Source organism: Thrips palmi, unplaced genomic scaffold, assembly GCF_012932325.1.
Source record: "Thrips palmi isolate BJ-2018 unplaced genomic scaffold, TpBJ-2018v1 HiC_scaffold_3, whole genome shotgun sequence".
Classification (NCBI taxonomy): Eukaryota; Metazoa; Arthropoda; class Insecta; order Thysanoptera; family Thripidae; genus Thrips; species Thrips palmi.
Window position 1 is genome coordinate 10,211,694 of NW_023144630.1, and position 21,912 is coordinate 10,233,605.

At 42.3% G+C, this 21,912-nt stretch overlaps 3 protein-coding genes across 20 annotated transcripts in view; all 3 read right to left on the bottom strand.

Annotated features, from left to right (window-relative positions):
* The window catches only part of LOC117648017 (gastrula zinc finger protein XlCGF57.1-like), a 35,509-nt gene that overhangs the window by 9,648 nt on the left and 3,949 nt on the right, over nucleotides 1–21,912 (bottom strand). For 3 of the 18 annotated variants that reach the window (XM_034390139.1, XM_034390131.1, XM_034390138.1), the window contains 2 exons: nucleotides 7,961–8,052; nucleotides 7,704–7,885 (listed from right to left, as the gene is read on the bottom strand). The gene's annotated coding sequence lies outside the window, so the exon portion shown is untranslated. The other 15 variants (XM_034390142.1, XM_034390144.1, XM_034390140.1 and 12 more) reach the window with 15 other exon arrangements.
* On the bottom strand, nucleotides 3,124–6,413 carry LOC117648020 (gastrula zinc finger protein XlCGF17.1-like). Its single transcript, XM_034390156.1, has 2 exons — nucleotides 6,392–6,413; nucleotides 3,124–4,474 (listed from the first exon to the last, which is right to left on the bottom strand). The coding sequence occupies exon 2, from the start codon at nucleotides 4,448–4,450 to the stop codon at nucleotides 3,677–3,679; it is 774 nt and encodes a 257-aa protein (XP_034246047.1). The 5' UTR covers nucleotides 4,451–4,474; nucleotides 6,392–6,413; the 3' UTR covers nucleotides 3,124–3,676.
* On the bottom strand, nucleotides 16,469–21,850 carry LOC117648019 (gastrula zinc finger protein XlCGF8.2DB-like). The gene is made up of 2 exons (XM_034390155.1): nucleotides 21,719–21,850; nucleotides 16,469–17,814 (listed from the first exon to the last, which is right to left on the bottom strand). Exons 1-2 carry the CDS (start codon nucleotides 21,818–21,820, stop codon nucleotides 16,999–17,001), a joined length of 918 nt encoding a protein of 305 aa, XP_034246046.1. The 5' UTR covers nucleotides 21,821–21,850; the 3' UTR covers nucleotides 16,469–16,998.

Below are 21,912 nucleotides of genomic sequence, written 5' to 3' on the forward strand. Positions count from 1 at the left end.
TACTGCAGTTGTGATGAGATGTCAGACGTTTTCGGCAGTGAATATTTGATTATAGGGTTTCGCTCTGGTAAGACTACAGCGTAGTTAACGCGTCATTCAAGCGCACAACTACGCTTCAAGATTTGCATTTAGATAGGAGGAAAGAAGCGGATGAGCTCTTGAGCTCTTGTACGCTTCAAGAAGGGCGGACACTAGAACTCAACTGTCTACTTGGTACATAGTTAAAAATGCATGCTTGCAAGTAAGGTAAAAAATCAATTGTGGGTCACGAATCAATTGTGGGTCATTTTTTTCGACGGGTCACCGCAGACCCGACAGAGATTGAATCGATTTGAATTTCGCGGTAGACCTTCCTCTAACCTTTCTTTGTCTTCCCAAATAGCGTGTATGTCCGAGCGACGACTGTAACGGCTCCTATCAGGCTTCGAAGGAAGGCCCCTCAAAAAGTCGTGAAAATGGCGCCCATCCAACGAGGCGAAAAATCGTGTGTTTTTCAAATTGCCACCGTGAAGCTATTACGAGATAAAATTGGACGCCCTTGCTGATTTAGATTCATAATAGGTCAGGGAACATAAATTTACCATAGTACGGCCGAAATCATTCGATGCCATGGTGCGCGGGTGCTGGCAAAGTAGCGTTCGCTACCATGTCAGACCCATTAATTTAGACGAATTTCAGGTAGTTTTCCTGCTATTTTTTGTTTTCTGCGCTTCTGGATGACTGATGGATCACAGTAAATTCCATTTTTCTGCTGTCACATTTAGTACTACAATACGAAGGTTATGTTAAGCTTGGGCTACAGCCCCGGATGACAACGCTAGCTCTTCCAGTCTGCCATGCTATAAGGCTTTTATGTTGGGGGGGGGGGGGGGGGGGCATTGCGGGGCTTACATAGCGCCCGGAAGGGGACCGCTCTCCAACTGCTGGCTAGGCACCCGTGGCCAGTCGCCAGTCCGGCCCTGTTAAAACGAGTCAAATTAATCCCTACAAATTAAATATTCTGACTGAAATAGATAATAAATTGTAGCAATACCTCATGACAGGGTGTGGTGTTGGATTGTCTACCACACCGGCGGCCCTACAATATGCACTACAAAAGTTTCATCTCTAATCCAGGACGTTTCACTCACATCTGTCTCAGAGTGAAATTAGCCTGTTTATGTATTTTTCCTCTTTGAGTGAAAAACGTGTCTGCTTGGTTTATTGAGAACCAGGGACCTTTAATTAATGAAAATAAGAAAATGTCTTGCAAAAGTGGTCAATTTACAAGCAAAAAGACGAAATGGCCCACAATTGATGTGACCCACAATTGATTCATTGTGCTACAGATCCTGCAGTTTTCACGATTCCGAAAAATAAATTCAGAAGTGAATTTCTCTCGTATTTAAGCAAATCATATCCAAATTTGAGCTTCCTACAATGCTGACCCACAACTGGTTCCAAAAATCAATTGTGGGCCAAAATAGACTATTTTTAAAACAGTCACAGCTTAGTAAATAAGGATGATAGACGGGGCTACTATGCTTCAAAACTTAGTCCAAGGACCATAGTTGAAGGCCGCACATGCACTTTTGTCACCAGGTCAGAATTAAAGGCCTTACTTTCGAATTTTCAAAAATGTGACCCATAATTGATTTTTTACCTTACACACTTACTAATGCATACTTGGTCAAGTACACACTTGGCTGCTTGGCAAGGAGACACTTGCAAATCCCTTTGCTTTGAATGGAGTAATACGTCGCCATGCATGCGTTGGTGAGTGTGCACTTGCCATGCACGCGTTTGTAAGTGCGTGGTTGGCCAAGTATGCGTTTGTAAGTGTGTACTAAGAAGACAACTATGTTTGTGGTATACAGACTGTGCGCTTCACGAAAGACGTCATACTACGCTTTACTTTAACCTGTGCAGGCAGATGACAACTGAACGTGGAATTTTAAAAGTTCATCAGGTTTAACATAATTATGTCGAATCAAGGTCAGGGATGATATCTGCGCCGTAAATGTTTTCGAACAAATGTCGTACGAGACAACACAGTTTTTGTGCAACTGAATTAGTGGTACACAATTGTACTCACTCTTAAAACCTTACGAAGTATTTCGAGCATACGTATAACAAACTAAAATACTTTGTTATACGAAGAAATAGCTCGTAAATTTCGAAGTATTTTCTTTGTAAGCTTACGTATGCTCAAAATACTTTGTTATACAAACTACTTTTCTTTGTAAGGCCCAAAATAGTTTGTAAGGTTTTCTCGGTGCGCTACTTTGCACTAAAATAGAAAATTGTGTGCTGTTCTTTGCACGAAATTTGTACGAAAAATTCATTCGCACAAAACAATGTGATGTTGAGGACAAAATTCCTCATAACATTTCGTGTTGACATTTCTGTTACAACTTCTTCCAACTGCAATCAAACGACGATAGTACTACTGAGATCAAGTACCTTGAGCCGTCTCAAAGCAAAATATGAAGCCAGAGATCCATTTCGTGGGCAATTTTATGCTTTCAGATGCATTTGGCCGTTCAGATGACCTGTCCGTTCTGAGTACAGACGAGTATGTGTGTACTTCGTACACAGATAAGTGCTGTATGTGTGCGTATCAAGACGAAAATTTTAGTGTGATTCGAAAAGAAGTTAAAAATTTGACTCAAATCGTGCGCGCAGTGACACCATGTTATTTTGCAGGGCTTTAAATCGTGCCTCATATCCGTACTTATTTGACTGGATTTTTGATAGGAGGGTGGCTCAGCGGTGGCTACCAACCAATGGCAGTGGTACCAATGTGCTTGATGTGCCACCCGCCAAAATTTAAATTTGACAGTTATAAAAAGCAAATTTCCGGGAAATACAAAAAATAATCTAAAATGGTTTGTTTTGCGCTACGGTCCTCTTTACTCCGAGAGCCCAAGAAAACCAAACGAAATAACTCGGAGGCTTGCTCCTTGGGCTTGTCCTTATTGGACCTAAACTCTTCAAACGATACTTTGAACTTAATTTTGGTCAAATAATTCATGATGGATCAGCAAAACCCCTTTTTCGGCTTTTTGAGTTCGTTTTTGGGACGGTGTAGAAATGGGCTTGCTTTGAAGATATAACAGTAGCTTTAACTAAAAAATGGACACGTCAATAATACTTTTTTTTATTCAATATAGAGGCAAAAACAGTAGTGCATACAAGTAACATCATTAAACGTGCAACAGAGTCAAATTGAGAGAAAACTTATGAATCGTTTACCAGAATCAATCAATCCATGCCATCTTCCAAAGATCAACGAAAGCGTGCTTAAAACAAACGAGTCATATTTCAGAGACGGAAAGTCAAATTCACATATTGTCATGTATTCGAATCGGAAATAAAATCATTTTCAAATGAGAGCCTAAGACTTCCTGTGCCCAGTCCTATTGTTTTAAATGACTTCCCACTTTACTTCTAACAATGAGAAAAAACTATAAGCTCGTAAATGACATTAGATCGAGACACGGATAGTTTCCCTACATTAAACAAATTCGGACTAAATATCTTAGTTATGCGCCTCATGAACAGTCTCAACCGGTACACTTCGGCCTGCCGCCCAGTAATCGTCTTCCGGAAAAATACAGCCTGCCATTTCTCCTAAAAGAGAGTGCGCAGTTAAGACTGAGACTGCTGTCATCTTGACTTAACTTCCATTAGCCAACTACATGTTCAAACCGTTTCCTTCAGTGTGGGTTCGCAGATGCTTTTTCAGATGAGAGTTTTGGCAGAACCTCTTGCTGCAAACCGTGCACTCAAAGGGCTTGTCTCCTGTGTGGATCCGGAGATGCACTCTGAGATTGCCACCATGGAGGAACCTCTTATTGCAGACCGCGCACTCAAAAGGCTTGTCTCCTGTGTGGGTCCGGAGGTGTACTCTGAGCTTGCCACTTTCGATGAACTTCTTGTTGCAAACCGTGCACTCAAAGGGCCTTTCTCCTGTGTGGGTCCGGAGATGCTTTCTGAGGCTGCCACTTCTGGAGAACTTCTTGTTGCAGACCGTGCACTTAAAGGGCTTGTCCCCAGTGTGGGTCCGGAGATGCACTCTGAGGTCGCCACCATGGATGAACTTCCTGTTGCAGGCCGTGCACTCAAAGGGCTTGTCTCCTGTGTGAGTTCGGAGATGCACTCTGAGGCTGTCACTTCTGGTGAACTTCTTGTTGCAGACCGTGCACTCAAAGGGCTTGTCTCCTAAGTGGGTCCGGAGATGCTTTCTGAGGTCGCCACCTTGGTTGAACTTCTTGTTGCAAACCGTGCACTCGAAGGGCTTCTCTCCTGTGTGGATTCGGAGGTGCGGTTTGAGCTGGCTACGTTGGCTGAACTTCTTGTTGCAAACCGTGCACTCAAAAGGCTTCTCCCCCGTGTGGGTCCGCAGGTGCACAACCAGCTTGGACGCGGACTCATTCTTCTTGCCGCACACTCGACAGACGTGACCCATTTTGAGTTTGGGAATGAGGAGTCCCTGAGACACAGAAATAGTTGGTCATCACTTAGAAAGAAAATAAAGCCTTTACAAGAAAATGAATGCAAGGCCTCGTGTGGGAGATGCATTCACCAGAAATCGATGCACTCTACAAATAACAGGAAAAGTAGCGATATACATTGGCAACTTTGGCCCGTCCCGTTCATCAGGGAATGTGCAAATTTCGCCTATGTTTAACACCTTCGCGCCGAAGACAATGTTGGTGGAAAAGCCTAGATGCCGAAGGTGCTAACTACCGAACCGTACGTCGCAACCACATTGCACATGGATATTCGGACTTGGTATGACCACCCAAACACCATGCGCCAAAAATCTCCTATACGAGAATTATGTTCTCGTGTCGGCATCTGAGCCTTTGCCGTACGAGAACCATGTTCTCGTACCGGCTGAAAGGCCACAATTGGTGGTAAAGGAATGATGATAAAATTAGAACTCAACAAAAAAAATGGACTCAGCCTCTTTACACCGGTGCGAGAACATGGTTCTCGCACGATAAAAGCCCAAATGCCGATACGAGAACATGGTTCTCGTCGCGAGCTTTTTTCGTTCAAAACCTCTAGAAAAGATGGGGTAACTCTGATCAAAAAAGCGATGCCATATTTGGCACGAGAACCATGTTCTCGTGCTGATCGCAAACACGAGAACCATGTTCTCGTACCGGCGGGAACGCCACTTCACCAAGGTAAATTCACAAAAGTACGAGGACGTTTTTTTGTGAATTTACCTTGGTGAAATGGCTTTCCCGCCGGTACGGGAACATGGTTCTCGTGTTTGCGATCCGTTCCTGCCGGCACGAGAACCATGTAAAAATTTGAATAAAAAGAATGCCCAATATATACCCTACTGGGATTTGAACCCGGGTCCAAACTTCTCCGATTCGCTTGAAACTGGCACGGTTGGTTTTGTTTCGTCGCCCCGATTCCAAAAAGACCCCTACATGACCTAGCAGTATCCGTAGCCGAAATCCTCCTCGACCCAATGTAGACCATGATGCACCTGCAGCAGCGCCCCCGGAGCTCGGATCGGATTTGCTGCCACCGGGCGGTTCTTAGGGTCACCCAAGGAGGCTGCATACCAAATTTGGTCAAGATCGGACCACGGGAAGTCCTCGGACGGACGGACGGACGCACGCACAGCAGGGATCATACTATATGCCCGTCCCTACGTCATTTTTTTTTTTTACGAAAAATAAACGGGACGGGCCAAAAATGTCCTGTCAACGCCGTTAATTTATTACCAATGTTTGCTGTTATGCAATTCACGGCGTTTGCTGTGAACTAGTTCACGGCGTTCACTGTGATCTTGGTTACAGTGTTCACTGTGATCTGGCCACAGTAAACGCCGTGAATTGGAGCCTGATTTGCAGCACTTCGGTGCTCAGCGGCGTCAAACTCACAGTGTTTACTGTGGACCAGATTACAGTGAACACCGTGAACAAGATCACAGTGAATTCCGTGAGCAGATCACAGTAAACGCTGTGAATTGACCCACACAGTGAAAACTGGTAATAAATTCACGGCATTGACAGGACATTTTTGGTAGAGTGATGGGCACAGTTTGTCTAACGTTAACAAAACTAGAAGAAGAACGGTGAGTAGTAACACTCTCAGCCTTATATGATATTTTTCTCTCTTGCTTGTAACGTCTTTTGAGCAAACGTAAAACGTACTGATTTCTTTTTAACTATGCACAATATTGATCATTTCAAGGATAAAATTGTCAATAGATCACTTTGAAATGGAAAAGTACATTGCACATGACAAAAAGTCAGGTTTAATGGACTAAATACATTATACAATGAACAAAATAGTGCATAGCTAAATATTACGTTTGCACAAAGAATCTTGTAACAAGAGATAAAAAGTCAATACGAGGCTGAGAGTGCTACGAAAGTACCGAAAACTGTGGTAAAAAGAACAACAGGGTTTGTCGCAAGTATGTCGAGACTTGTAGAAAGTATAACGAAGCCTGGACATCACACCGTTAAAACGTCCCTTTGGAATCCAAAATGAACGAGCAAAACAAAGGGAGTCTCTTGGAATTGGCACTAATTCCAAGGAGTCCTCTTGAAATTTAGCGAACTTTGCGTGAATCCATGGGACTCCCTTGGAGTTTTGTGATTCTCCAAGGAAGGTGCTTGAAATGTCGCTACGCCTCGCGCCTTTGATCTGTCAGAAGTTAAGCAATGAGAGATTAGAATCGTTTCCGGGATAACAATTTGATACTGTTCAGTAGTCAAAGCAAGAAAAGCAAAAAAGGGTACCGAAAGAGTGAAAACTAAGGGTGAAAACAAGCGCGGCCGAAACTCTTAAACCTCACTTTTAAGTTCACGTCCCCAGCATGAAATTCCAAAAGAAATCCTCGAAATCCAATTCCGAGACCCCTCGTTTACTCAATTTTAAGAGAGTGCATTGGAATCGATTTCAGAGGAATCCCTTGGTTTCGTCCTAACTCCCTCGGGTTAGAGAAAATACCCTGACTTCCAAGGGGACGTTTTTGACGTGCACTCGTCACACTGCAAAGCCGGTGGTAAGTTTGCTTGCCACAGATTTGGCAAGCCGTTTTGAATGCCAAAATTTGGCAAGCTTGGCCGGGAAATATCACCCAGCTTGCCAAAATTTGGCCAGCTTATGAAGATTTCCGACCAAAGCTTGCCAAATTTTGGCATTCAAAACGGCTTGCCGAATCTGTGGCAAGCAAACTTACCACTGGCTTTGCAGTGCATGCCGGTTTCATTTTACTTCGTAACAATTCACAGATTTTTCTGATGTGATAAGTGTCACAGAATAAGCAAGTGATCAAAAGGCTAAAATGTATAATTGCTTTCAAGTATCGCATTTGTGGCATTCGAAATGAGTTCATTACAACATTTGAGATAACAATGCAGGAACTAGCGGTGATCTTCTTCTTCATTACTTTGACAAAATAAGCGAGGTCCGTACCTGGTCCATGTGAACGCATGAAAACGGTTACGGAAAATAACCTAACCTAACGGGACGGGCCAAAAATACAGATGTTCCGTATTTGGTAGGTACGGGAGGCTCAGACAAATTTTTGACCAGATTTAGTTACGTACTTGTTTGGGACTTTCCTCTAACAATGGAAAATTTGAACCCTACAATTGCTCGAAACACCTTATAACGTTTCGAGCTTGTGAAGAGCATTTACCGTGAGAACAGATGCAAACTGTAGATGCGGTGTCACTTACCTGTCAGTCCTGTTTACGTGAAGATCACCGACGGACAGGTTGAACGACCGGATCCCTCACACTGCGAGACACGACGGTGGATTGCAGTAGACCACGCCTTGGCGGAACCGGCTGGATACTTGGTCTACGTCGGGCTGCGAACGGTGCTCCGGGACAGCGTCGCCAACGTTGGAGATTGAAGGCTGGAGGATGAAAAACGGAAGTTACGAATGATGGTCCGGTCGCGCCGATGTCGGACTGGCTTGGCTTGGGCTCACCTGGTGACTCGCAGCCTCCACTTCCGGTTTCCGGTTCCGCTTCAATACTGGATCACGGACCGGCAGATAGGATGTTCGGAGGCGTCTTGGACCTGCAGTGTGAAGAAAAATATCAGAAGACAGAAATAATCGGAAACGACCGCCTACTGCAGTTGTGATGAGATGTCAGACGTTTTCGGCAGTGAATATTTGATTCTAGGGTTTCACTCTGGTAAGACTACAGCGTAGTTGCACGCGTCATTCAAGCGCCCAACTACGCTTAAGATTATCCCCCCGTGCATTTAGATTGGAGGAAAGAAGAGGATGAGATCTTGCACGCCTCAAGAAGGGCGGACACTAGCAACCTAACTGTCTACTTAGTACATAGTTAAAAATGCATGCTTTCAAGTACACACTTATTAATGCATTCTTGGTCAAGTACATACTTGGCTGCTTGGCAAGGAGACACTTACAAATACCTTTGCTTTGCATGGAGTAATACGTCGCCATGCATGCGTTGGTGAGTGTGCACTTGCCAAGCACGCGTTTGTAAGTGTGTACTAAGTAGACAGTTATGTTTGTGGTATACAGACTGTGCGCTTCACGAAAGGCGTCATACTACGCTTCACTTTAACCTGTGCAGGCAGATGACAACTGAACGTGGAATTTTAAAAGTTCATCAGGTTTAACATAATTATGTCGAATCAAGGTCAGGGATGATATCTGCGCCGTAAATGTTTTCGTACAAATGTTGTCGAGACAACACAGTTTTTGTGCAACTGAATTCGTCGTACACATTTGTACTCTACTTTGCACTAAAATAGAAAATTGTGTGCTGTTCTTCGCACGTAATTTGTACGAAAAATTCATTCGCACAAAACAATGTGATGTTGAGGACAAAATTCCTCATAACATTTCGTGTTGACATTTCTGTTACAACTTCTTTCAACTGCAATCAAACGACGATAGTACTACTGAGACCAAGTACCTTGAGCCGTCTCAAAGCAAAATATGAAGCCAGAGATCCATTTCGTGGGCAATTTTATGGTTTCAGATGCATTTGGCCGTTCAGATAACCTGTCCGTTCTGAGTACAGACGAGTATGTGTGTACTTCGTACACAGATAAGTGCTGTATGTGTGCGTATCAAGACGAAATTTTTAGTGTGATTCGAAAAGAAGTTAAAAATTTGACTCAAATCGTGCGCGCAGTGACACCATGTTATTTTGCAGGGCTTTAAATCGTGCCTCATATCCGTACTTATTTGACTGGATATTTGATAGGAGGGTGGCTCAGCGGTGGCTACCAACCAATGGCAGTGGTACCAATGTGGTCGATGTGCCACCCGCCAAAATTTAAATTCGACAGTTATAACAAGCTAGGGCCCGCCCTTCCGTCGAACCGAGTTGCCAGCTCCGCTTCGCTGCGCCGGCAACCCGGTTCGACAGGGGGCCGGCCCAGCTTGGCCTGCCGGCGGCCTTTTCTCGGGCCTTCGGCCCTCGCATCAGACCCAACTTGGCCAGTCGAAGGCCCGGGCCTTCGGCCCGCTCGCATCACGCACACCGTGAGCGGGTAAAGCAAAGTTATCGATGTACCATCGTGACTTAGGCCCGCCCTTCTATTCACAATATGCAATAGTCCTTACACTTTTTACTCCAACTGTCCTTAGAATATGCCCGTTTCATTTGTCTCTTCGCCCTCATTCCGAAAATACACATATTTGCCATGCTACTGCAACTCCTTGCAAAAGAGGCACAGCAGGAGCGCAAAACGAGTCCATCGCACTTTTTCCCATAACTCATGAAGGCGGGCTCCTTTTTCCCATAACTCATGAAGGCGGGCTCCTGGACCCCCCTTCCGACCCCTCGTTGAAGAGGTCTTGCCAAGACCTATCCAAAACTTAAGTAAAAATTTTCAGTCGGTCGACCCCCTTTTTTCAAGATCCTGATGTGACTAATAGACGAAGTCGGGCTCCTGGACCCCCTTTCCGACCCCTCATTGAAAAGGTCTTGCTGAGACCATGAGACTATAACTGTAGTGGACTGGAAACCATAGGGCCAAAAACGCTGCACGCGGATCTTTTCAACGATACTCCTCCGCACCTACTGCTGCTATCGCGTCGATTTTGGTCTCTATCTGCTCGGAAAGGTTCACAGATGGGCTAGATGACCTCACATTCGCCGGAAATGACCCCAGCTTCGTCTCTATCCCCCGTCATTTCGATACTCCGCGTTGCCGAGGACCGCCGGGCGTTTTAGTTCGCTGCGCCGCCGCGGGAGCGCGCTGGTGGCGGCCCCCCGCCGCCTCCCCGCCTGCCCCTCCACCTCACACCGCTGCCGCGCTTGCGATGTAAACAACAATCATTTTCACTATTGTACTGGGTTTACTGGGTTTTATTAATCATGCCTATCATCAAGGCACGGTCAAAGAGGTTCAAAAGAAGCAAGGACCATGACCGGAACGAAGAAATTAAAGCTGCCAAGCGGCGGAAATTGGAAGAGTCTATGTCTGTAAGGATCCGAAACGTTGTCTTAACCTATGCAGTTCTAATTACACTCATTAACGTTTTGGGTAACGATGTGATGTAATCATTTATTGCAGAAGTCCGGTTCGGTTCCTGTTCTACCTGCTGATTCGCCTGATCCCAATTTTGCCGTTCCTTTAAGTTCCCCTGGTCCAAGTTCAATACCTTCCGTTCTTTCTCCTGGAGGTAGTTCTACTTCTGAATCTTTTTTGTTTGAGTCTGTAAGTAAACATATAACTCATAGAGTTAGTTTGGAAAATTATTGCAAGAAAAAGTATTATTCTCTCTTTTTTTTTCTTTCAGGATGAATTACTTTCTTGAGGAACTGAGGACAGTTTACTGAGCACCCCCTTACCAAGTCCATGTCCAAGTCCGTCTCCATCACTGGATTCTACTACATCAGTTGCTAATTCGGACACTAGGATGCAATTCTCAGACACTGATGAAAGCTCAAACATGTCAGTTTCTGAAGACAGGATCCCAGTTTCAGACCATGTCCCAACACCAATCACAGTAAGTCTTGTCGTGTTTATTATTCTTACTTGTTTTTTAGCGTAAAAATTTTAATTTTATTTTTATTTGGTCTTTTTAGAGTGAAGTACTAGATCCAGCTATAATCCAGGAACTTAAAACTAAATTGGATCTGTTCCTCTATGAAAATTGCATCAGCATTCCGGGTCAAAAGGAACTGTTAATTTTATTTTTGTCAAGATCCTCACACAAGGTTACTCAAAAGCAGCTAACCTTTAGTTATGATGGGACATTTACTCTTGAGGTACATTGTAAGCCATATTCAGTAGACAGCTTCATCAAGAAAGTGCCAAAAAGTACGGCTTTGAGTAGTGACACTGTTCCATCATTTGTTGACTGGGCTGTGCAGGTCATAAATTTAGTTAGAGAATTTGAAATCTGTGCAGGTGTGGACAGTGGTGAATATAAAGAAGTGTGGCCTTTGTGTTCTAATAGTGGTGTGATTGACTTGAATCCTTACAAGGAGTGTCGTTATTCAGAAACATTCAGGTCCAAGAAGTGTGAGACTTTAGTGAGCCGCCGAAAAAGAAGATATGGTGAATGTTCTAAAATGGTTGGAATACTTGGTCGCAAATTGACTATGGTGAAAAAAGAAGTGATCCATCCAAACACGCCAAATATTTTCCTGAGTGAACCTCAAAAGCTGCAAAAACTGGAGGAGCAACGCAAGGAAATCCACAATGCCAAGCGTACAATTGAGAGAATGAAAATCAGAAAATTAATAGAAAAGGAAGGTGTTCATATTGACAATACTGTCTCAAGTGACCTCCAATCTATCTGAGAAAAATTGGATGTTGACAAACTTGTTGAAGAGGGACAATTAACACCGCAGCAGGCTTTGTTTATTGAGCAGCAACTTGGCGCTCTGTCAGCTAGATCACCAAGAGCGAGGAGATGGCATCCCACTATGATAAGATTTGCGCTGAGCATTTATCATAAATCTCCAGCTGCGTATGGTGCAATCTATGAAAGTGGGATGATTACTCTACCCTGTCGCCGAACTCTCTTTGACTACACCCACTTCAAACCAGTAAAGGATGGAATCCATTATGAAGTGTTAGAGTCCGTTGCCAAGAAACTGGAAGGTATGGAGCTTTATCAGCGTTACCATGTCATCATGGCGGATGAAATATATATAAGTAAGAACCTTGTCTATGAAAGCGCAACCGGCAGATTAATTGGATATGCATCAATGGGTGATGTTCAGACAGAATTTAGTGCCTTAGAAGCTTTCCTGAAAGACCCAGAGGCTGCACCAGCTCGCCCACCCATTGCTTCCAAACTTTTGACATTTCTTATCAAAGGCGTGAGTTCAAATGTGAAAGAAGTAATTGCCACTTACGGAGTTGATACTCTAACAAAAGAGCAGCTGTATCGCTGGTCTTGGGACGTTATTGGAAAGTGTGAAAGGGCAGGTGTGGCTATCATTGCATACACCAGTGATGGTAGCTCAGTGAACCGAGCTTTCATAAAAATGAACAAGCCTTATTCTATGGACTCTGATATTATTTATGACACAATAAATAAGTGTGCACCAAGATCTGTCATTAACAAGGGGAAAAACAATGTTAGAATTTTGTATTTTATAGCTGATCCCCCTCATCTTATCAAAACTATAAGAAACTGTTTTGCCACATCCAGCAACAAACGTTACTTAAACAAAAGAACTGGAAAAATGATGCTCAGAAGGAGACTTGCCAAAAATGGTCAGAAGATTTTGTGGGCTTCAATAGTCAGGCTTTACCACCATCAAAAGGACAAAACATTGAGGCTTGCATACAAACTTAATGCACAAAATGTGTTTTTGAATGGATATTCAAAAATGAAGGTCAAGTATGCAGCAGAAGTGTTAAGTGCAACTGTAGCTCAGCTTTTAGAAAACTTGAAATGGGAAAACATGGAAGAAACGATTATTTTCATAAGAAAGGTGAATGGATTTTTTGACATGTTGAATGGAGCTCACTCAAAACAAGGAAAGAGAAAAAGAAATCCTAATTTGGCCCCATACTGTTCTAAAGAGGACCCAAGATTTGACAAGTTAGACGAGTTTCTTCTTTACCTGCAAGAGTGGAAAGAAGATGCTGAAGCTGCTGCGAATGCAAACAAAACGATGGATGAAAGTGCTCAAGCTGATGACCTCAATGATGTTGTAGAACATGATCAGTGGGAAGACATGGAAAATGAAGAAGAACAAGATCCTGCAAGTATGCGACAACTAAGCTATCAAACTCTGGAGGGTATAAAAATCGCAGTTCATGGTTTCAAAGGTGCAGTCAAATTTTTGCTGGATGAAGGAGTTAAGTTCATCAATGCGAGGGTTTTTTGTCAGGACCCTCTTGAACAATACTATAGCAAGTTGCGTTCTAGAGGCGGTGGCAGTACCAACCCCAACATGAGCCAAGCTCTACACAGCCAACGATCCATCCATGTACAAGGTACTCTGGGAGTGAAGAAAAACTACAGAGGAAATACAGAAGTTAACACTCAGTGTATGACTATCTCCAATGAACCATTGCCTAAAAGAAGAAAGTTGTCAAGCAAACAGAGTGCTTTGCCTTCATGATGTGTTTTCCAGTAAAGCCTGTAACTTGTATCGCATTGTGGGCTCTGAATAAATTGTTAGCATTTGTATGTTTATTTATCAGTCTTTAATTATACCATAAACATAAGTCAAAGAACAGGAACAATGTTCAAACAAAACCAATTGTGTATAAAGCTCGAGAGAATAAATAGTCAAAAACTTAAAAATGTAAGTACTAAGAAACAATCAATAAATTCTTAGAAGTATTATTTGGTCTATTTAGACTAGACAATTATCCTCTCTCAATGATAAGAACACTACTTTTTTGGGGCAACTTTATGGCGCAAAGTAATTGACACAACAGCACCATTTGGGTTTGTAGTATTTAGAATTCTTTTAATTTCACCTTTTGCATAAGTACCTAATAGTTTCTTGGTAACGCCAATCATTAATGTTAAAGATAAATCTTCATTAAGAGAGTTACCAATTGCATTATCCCATTCAAATTTTGGGTCAGATACAACAACTTTATTCAGAATTTCTGGAATGGGAACACTACCATCAGGTTGCTTCTCCTCAACCATAATTTTCAGTACTGACAAAAGGAAAGATTGGACTGGTGCTTTCACAAAGTTGAGTCCCCCCCTATTCTTTTGCTCAGTCCACAATCTATCTTCTTTGTGTTGTTCAGATTCCTTGTCATTTTCTAGTGCTTCATAGAAGTCATCTTCTAAAATTTTGTTATCAATCACTTCCACAATTTTCTTCCATTTAAGGCTTGCTGAATACCTGGCACCAAACATTCTGTAGCCATGAAATATTGAGCCACCAACAAAAAAGACACATTGACGAGTTTCACTGTCAAAGTCCACAGCGGATTCTCTTCGAGGGTTTCCATCAGCATTTCTTAGGCAACGAAAAATAAAAATGACTAACTGGTCAGCAAATGTAAAAACAAACTCACATAAAAACATATCACATACATTCTCATCACAGTTTGCAATGGCACTTAATTTCAATAACAGATACTCTCTATCAGAAACTGTTGATAAAATATTGTCAACAACAGAAAGTTCAGTGAGCAGCAAGGCTGATGGCATACAAAACTTTTCAGCTGAGAGTAACACACAGAACCGTTTAACCAGAAAAGCTACAAACTCTTTCCACTCTTGCAAGTCAAGATGCATTTTGACGGCAGAGACAAGTTCTTGAAATTCTGCTCCAATCTTCCCGTAAACAACTGGTTTGTCCAATAATACATCAATAGATTTGGCAGCAATCTCTTGGCATTTAGTCTCTATGGAGTGGACATCAGGAACTCTGCTAGCAAGTTCTGAAACAATGAATTGGTGCATTAACATACAGTTTGTTTATTTGAGGTAAATTTTGCATGTCCTCAAAATACTAACCTTTTAATTGGTGACCTTGAAGGTGGCGATTGTAATACCGCAAAGTGCGATATTCCGCTCCACATTTTGAACACTTAGCGAGGACTGGGCCCTTCGGTTTTGGAACAGAAGCAGGCTTCTTGAATGGACCAGGAGCAGGTTTGCGAGATCACCTGTCACCTTTTGTTTCTTAGGTGTCGACGCAACAGCATCTTCGTCGATAGAATCGTTAAGGTTACTTAGCGAAATATCAAGACTGATGTCGCCCTCCTGCTCAGAATCCATTCTGCAAAACAAATCAGTAAACCATTATTTCCGAACTAGGCGAAAGCCATAACCCTCAAACAGTGGTCCCTTCAATTCGCCGCGGGACGTGCAGTTTATGAGTAACAGTTAAAGGACGGGTGTTACAGAACTGAAAAGATTACTAGGTTTCTGATCAATCTTACCTTGAATGCTGGCAATCAAAATTTGCGGCCCTATCACGCTTGAAAGTAGCAGTTTAGCTCGTTGTTTACATCGCAAGCGCGGCAGCGGTGTGAGGTGGAGGGGCAGGCGGGGAGGCGGCGGGGGGCCGCCACCAGCGCGCTCCCGCGGCGGCGCAGCGAACTAAAACGCCCGGCGGTCCTCGGCAACGCGGAGTATCGAAATGACGGGGGATAGAGACGAAGCTGGGGTCATTTCCGGCGAATGTGAGGTCATCTAGCCCATCTGTGAACCTTTCCGAGCAGATAGAGACCAAAATCGACGCGATAGCAGCAGTAGGTGCGGAGGAGTATCGTTGAAAAGATCCGCGTGCAGCGTTTTTGGCCCTATGGTTTCCAGTCCACTACAGTTATAGTCTCATGCTGAGACCAATCGAAATCTGCAATAATTTTTTTTAGTCGGTCGACCCCCTTTTTTGAAGATCCTGATCTGGCCAACTTTTAAAAGCGGCCGATGGGGTCGGGACCAGGTCCATTCATCTTGTCTCGTCGCCCCGATTCCAAAAATACCCCTATGTGCCCTGCTAGCACCAATAATGGCGGAAATCCCCCTCCCGCTCATGTAAACCATGATGCACCTGCAGCAGCCCTTGTGCGACCCGGACGGGATTTGCACCACCGGATTATTTGTTTGGACGGTACTCCTGAAGTACCCTTCAAATCTGGTTACTCTAGCTCAACTCCTTCCTTGTACACAGACGCCAACAACAACAACAACAACACACAGACACAAAGGCAAATGCATAGGCCCTCCCCCTATTTTTTGAATAGAAGGGCGGGCCAAAAAGCAAAATTTCCGGGAAATACAAAAAATAATCTAAAATAGTTTGTTTTGCGCTACGGTCCTCTTTACTCCGAGAGCCCAAGAAAACCAAACGAAATAACTCGGAGGCTTGCTCCTTGGGCTTGTCGTAATTGGACCTAAACTCTTCAAACGATACTTTGAACTTAATTTTGGTCAAATAATTCATGATGGATCAGCAAAACCCCTTTTTCGGCTTCTTGAGTTTGTTTTTGGGACGGTGTAGAAATGGGCTTGCTTTGAAGATATAACAGTAGCTTTAACTAAAAAATGGACACGTCAATAATACTTTTTTTATTCAATATAGAGGCAAAAACAGTAGTGCATACAAGTAACATCATTAAACGTGCAACAGAGTCAAATTGAGAGAAAACTTATGAATCGTTGACCAGAATCAATCAATCCATGCCATCTTCCAAAGATCAACGAAAGCGTGCTTAAAACAAACGAGTCATATTTCAGAGACGGAAAGTCAAATTCACATATTGTCATGTATTCGAATAGGAAATAAAATCATTTTCAAATGAGAGCCTAAGACTTCCAGAGCCCAGTCCTATTGTTTTAAATGACTTCCCACTTAACATCTAACAATGAGAAAAAACCTATAAGCTTGTAAATGACAAAAGATTGAGACACGGATAGTTTTCCTAACATTTAACAAATTCGGACTAAATGTCTTAGTTATGCGCCTCGCGAACAGTCTCAACCGGTACACTTAGGCCTGCCGCTAAGTAATCGTCTTCCGGAAAAATACAGCCTGCCGGTTTTCCTCAACGAGAGTGCGCAGTTGAGACTGCTGCCATCTTGACTTAACTTCCATTAGCCAACTGGATGTTCAAATCGTGTCCTTCAGTGTGGGTTCGCAGGTGCGTTTTCAGATGAGAAATTTGCCGGAACCTCTTGCTGCAAACCGCGCACTCAAAGCGCTTGTCTTCTGTGTGGGCCCGGAGATGCTTTCTGAGGCTACCACCTTGGCTGAACTTCTCGTTGCAAACCGTGCACTCAAAAGGCTTGTCTCCTGTGTGGGTCCGGAGATGCACTCTGAGATTGCCGCCATGGAGGAACCTCGTATTGCAGACCGTACACTCAAAGGGCTTGTCCCCTGTGTGGGTCCGGAGATGCACTCTGAGATTGCCACCATGGAGGAACCTCTTATTGCAGACCGTGCACTCAAAGGGCTTGTCTCCTGTGTGGGTCCGGAGATGCACTCTGAGCTTGCCACTTTCGATGAACTTTTTGTTGCAAACCGTGCACTCAAAGGGCTTGTATCCTGTGTGGGTCCGGAGATGCTTTCTGAGGTCGCCACCTTCGCTGAACCTCTTGTTGCAGACCGTGCACTCAAAGGGCTTGTCCCCAGTGTGGGTCCGGAGATGCACTCTGAGGCTGGCACTTTCGGTGAACTTCTTGTTGCAAACCTTACACTCGAAGGGCTTCTCTCCTGTGTGGATTCGGAGGTGCGGTTTGAGCTGGCTACGTTGGCTGAACTTCTTGTTGCAAACCGTGCACTCAAAAGGCTTCTCCCCCGTGTGGGTCCGCAGGTGCACAGTCAGACTGGACGCCCACTTATTCTTCTTGCCGCACACTGGACAGTCGTGACCCATTTTGAGTTTGGGAATGAGGAATCCCTGAAATACGGAAATAATTGGTCACTACTTGCAAAGAAAATGTAGAGCAATTCTATCCCAAGGCAACCAGGCCCAAAACCTTCATGTCTCAGATCCTGCTCCCGATGGTTTTTTAAGATGCCCTAGTAGTAGAGAGTCTCAAAAAAAAATTCAGATTTTTATGTCTGATAGAAGCCGAGATTTTGGGCTTTTATGTTTCAAACCTAGGAAAAATTCCACATTTTTAATTTTTCATCAAAACTTTCCCGTCTAAACTTTTGTGAAAAGAGCATGAAAAGTTGAGTCCTTTCCATGCCAGAACGGAATTTTCAAACAATTTTCAGAAGTTATGACAAAGTTTTAAAATTTTAAAAAAGTGGATTAATTTGTGAAAATTTAATACGTATATTTTTTTTTTACTTCTCTGAGCCTTAAACGGTGTATTTTTATAGTCCCTAACTCTGGGAAAAATAAAACCTTTACGGATGAAACTCATTCTAAATACCGCAGCCCAAAACCTATTTTCAGTCTTCGCTTTTTGACTAAAGTGTACCCCCAGGCACTGCAGGATGGTTCAATGAGTCAAACTAAATCATCCTTGTATGTTTTTACTCACTTAACATCAAAGCTGAAGTATTTTAAGTACTCTGTTCAACAGATATATCTGTAGATTGCTTATTTGCACTACACTGATAAAAATTTTGTCGTAACTTAGCGACACATTTATCGCTAACTTTCTTAGCGACAAGATTTGTTGTGGAACAAATAGCTTGATAAACCATAGTCGTATTGGAACCAAGGGATAATTTCACAACGACTAACTTGTAATAACGCACCAACAATAACACATCAACGACAAGTATTGGAAGTCCCAAAGAAATTTTGAAATGTCTGCGACAATATTCATAGAGTACTTTTGTCGCTTAATTTATTTTGCATGTTTTTTTTTTAACAATAGTAATTTCCCTATGACTTAGAAGAACAAAATAGATGATTATTCATAATATGCTTTAATTGAGCAGATAATTGCAAAAGATGTTGTTTCCACACAAAGTGTATCGTAAAGAGTGATAACAAGAATTTTGTTCTTCAACGACAAAATGTCGCTTACTAGACTCAACGACATTTGTTTCGCTATGGTTCATGATGAAATTCTATGTTTTGGAACGACTAAATTTTCACTCATCTGATTGTTTCTGTACAACCATTTTTTAACAGTGTAGCCTTTTTTTAAAAAGTTCTTCTGCTGTGTTCTTGTTGACATTACTCTTGACTGTTTGAGTGAGTTGCAGGGTAATTTGAATGGCTGTATGTATCTTAGAAATTGAGTGATTTAGGCTATAAAATGACATTTGAGAGTGATCTACAGATATATCTGTTGAACAGAGTACTTAAAATACTTAAAATACTTAAGGGGAGGTTCTACTGAAAAAATGGCACTTTTCAAATTGAGCCCCAGTGTTGACATTTGTTGCATATGTGTAGTACTACATTGTTAATAGCCAAACATGAAATTTAGAGCCAAATACCTTCCTCCAAATCCAGTTGAAGAGGATTTTTCAGCCTATTTTAGCAATATCTTAAAAAATTCCCCTACGCGAAGTATTTCAACGTAAACTGATGTTCTGGACATTTTTCACTTCTTTGGTTCATATGCAATAAAGCGTGGCATCACCAAGACATGAGACCCATCAAATTTATTTTGGCACTGCTTATCAGAAAAAAAGAAACTAAAATATCAGGATTTTGACCATTTTCTTGAAATTTTAGTGACATGCTGTGTTGAAAACACAGCTTATGATTTTGCAATGGTCCCAGTATGTTACTAATGCCACGGTTTATCAATTATGAACCAAAAAAGTGGAAAATGCCCAGAACATCAGTTTACGTTGAAAAACTTTGCGTAGGAGAATTTTTCAAGATACGACTGGAAATAGCAGAAAATTCCTCTTCGACTGGATTTGGGGCTAGGTATTCCTTCCCAAAATTCAAATTTTACTATTTACTATAAAATACTTTATATTTACAATGAACATAAAAAGTGGGACTCAATTTGAAGAAAGTAAGATTTTCAGTAGAACCTCCCCTTAGAAGACGTTAAGAATCTAATCTGGTAAGAGAATATTGTTAAGGAGAAAAGGGTTGAAGGACCAACAAAGAAACAGCCAATGGAACTTATTGCATTATCCATATCCACCTAACAACAAGGTAGGTTTACGCCAGACCGCGTCTTGTCGTAACAGGCTTCGCGATGTCTCGCGGCCTGTTCCTCCAATCCGCGCCTGGCGTACCTCCCTTTGGGCCCTGCGGCGCTAGCCTGCCTTCGGCAGGCATTGGCTTGTCCATCGTCGGTTACTTCTTACGTGTTGCATGCTGCGGGGCTCCGCCCCCCAGACCCCCCTTAATTCTAGAAAGAGTTGCTTAATCTACAGATAACACGATCTTGACCCTTGTAACTTTTTAACTTGTCGAGGCTGGGGGGGTCCGCCCCCCCCGACCCCCTTTCTTCAAGACAGAGGTGATCTACCTGCAAAAAAAAACTCGATTTTTCGCCGTTTTTTTGGTGTTTTTCGGCTATAAAAACTGAACCGGTTGAGCTAGGACAGTGAAATTTCGCGTGTGTCGAGCCAAGAACATACCTAATAAGCCTGCAAAATCTCAGCCAGATCGGCCGAGCCGTTCAGGAGGTAGTGTACACACACAAACACACACACACACGGACACACAGACAGACAGACAGACAAAACTTTTCAACCGCACTGGAGTAACGGGCTTCGCTATCGCTCAGCCAACAACTAAACTGGTAAAATCGGGGAAGTTTCTTTTTTTTCTGGCCTCAGTAGAATATGACAAAAGTCATTATTTGAAGAAAAGTATCGTTTTTTAATTTTACGACAAAATGTGTAAAATCAATAAGACTTTTTGGTTGTCAAAATATGACACTTCCCTTCACCTTCTTCTGCAATGGTTTTACTTCGATTTCCCTGACAGATTTGAACCCACAACTTTACTCTTTCGGTGCACGGCTCTACCACTGAGCTACCCAAAACACACGCTAGCTGGGGAGCCAGCTACCTAATGACTCTTCAAGTGAAGCTTTACTGTTCTTCAAACAAGTAAACGTTAGCAACTTAGTTCATCCAATTTCTTTTCATAAATTTACAACAAGGGTCATAAAATGTGACAACAATAAATTTAATCCAAATTTTTTGAAGTAAAGTATTGTAGTTGGAGTTTTACGATAAAGTTTACCCAAAAAACTGTATCCTGAATTTACAACCAGTGATGTATTTTGGAGCCTTACAATAAAGTTCATCCAAAAATATATCTTGAACGAACATCCCGTGTAATACTTCATCCAGATTTTGTTCATAAATTTACAAAAATCGTTGTGTTTTGCTTTTTAAACAATTAGTTCATCCAGATTTCTTTCATAAATTTACAACAATCGTTGTGTTTTGCGTTTTAAAAATAGTTCATCCAGATTTTGTTCAAAAATTTTACAAAAATCGTTGTTTTTTGCGTTTCACGCATATTTCCTCCAGATTTTGTTCATAAATTTACAACAATCGTTGGTTTTGCGTTTTACAAATAGTTCACCCAAAATTTTTTTTCATAAAATTACAACGATTGTTGTGTTTTGCGTTTTACAAATAGTTCATCCAGTTTTTGTTCATAAATTTACAAAAATGGGTTGGTTTTGCGTTTTACAAATAGTTCATCCACTTTTTTTTTCTTTAAAATTTAAAAAACGATTGTTGTTTTTTGCGTTTTACAAATGTTCATCCAGTTTTTTTTCATAAATTTACAAAAATTGTCGGTTTTGCGTTTTACAAAGTGTTCATAAAAATTTTTTCTCATCATTTCACAAGAATTTCTTAGAGTGTGCCAGTTACAACAATCCACACCTGGCGTTTACTCCTACCTTGGCCTGCGGCAAGCCGTCCCAGGATTTTGTGTTGAAGCAATGAGAAGAGTACTCCGTGATGGAAAGGGTCCAAAATGGGTTCATGGTCAAAATACCCATATTTGTCCTGCAGCTACAACTCACAGCAACCGAGGCCCCGCAGAAGCGCAAAAACGAGTCCATGTCACCGATTGCCAGAACTCTTTAAAGTC

Excerpts from the sequence above, each read along its gene's own strand:
- LOC117648020 (XM_034390156.1), bottom strand. The coding sequence starts at position 4,450 with ATGGGTCACGTCTGTCGAGTGTGCGGCAAGAAGAATGAGTCCGCGTCC.
- LOC117648019 (XM_034390155.1), bottom strand. The coding sequence starts at position 21,820 with ATGGGTATTTTGACCATGAACCCATTTTGGACCCTTTCCATCACGGAG. Across the intron at positions 17,815-21,718 it reads ACGGCTTGCCGCAGGCCAAG|GGATTCCTCATTCCCAAACT; the intron begins GTAGGAGTAAAC and ends TCCGTATTTCAG.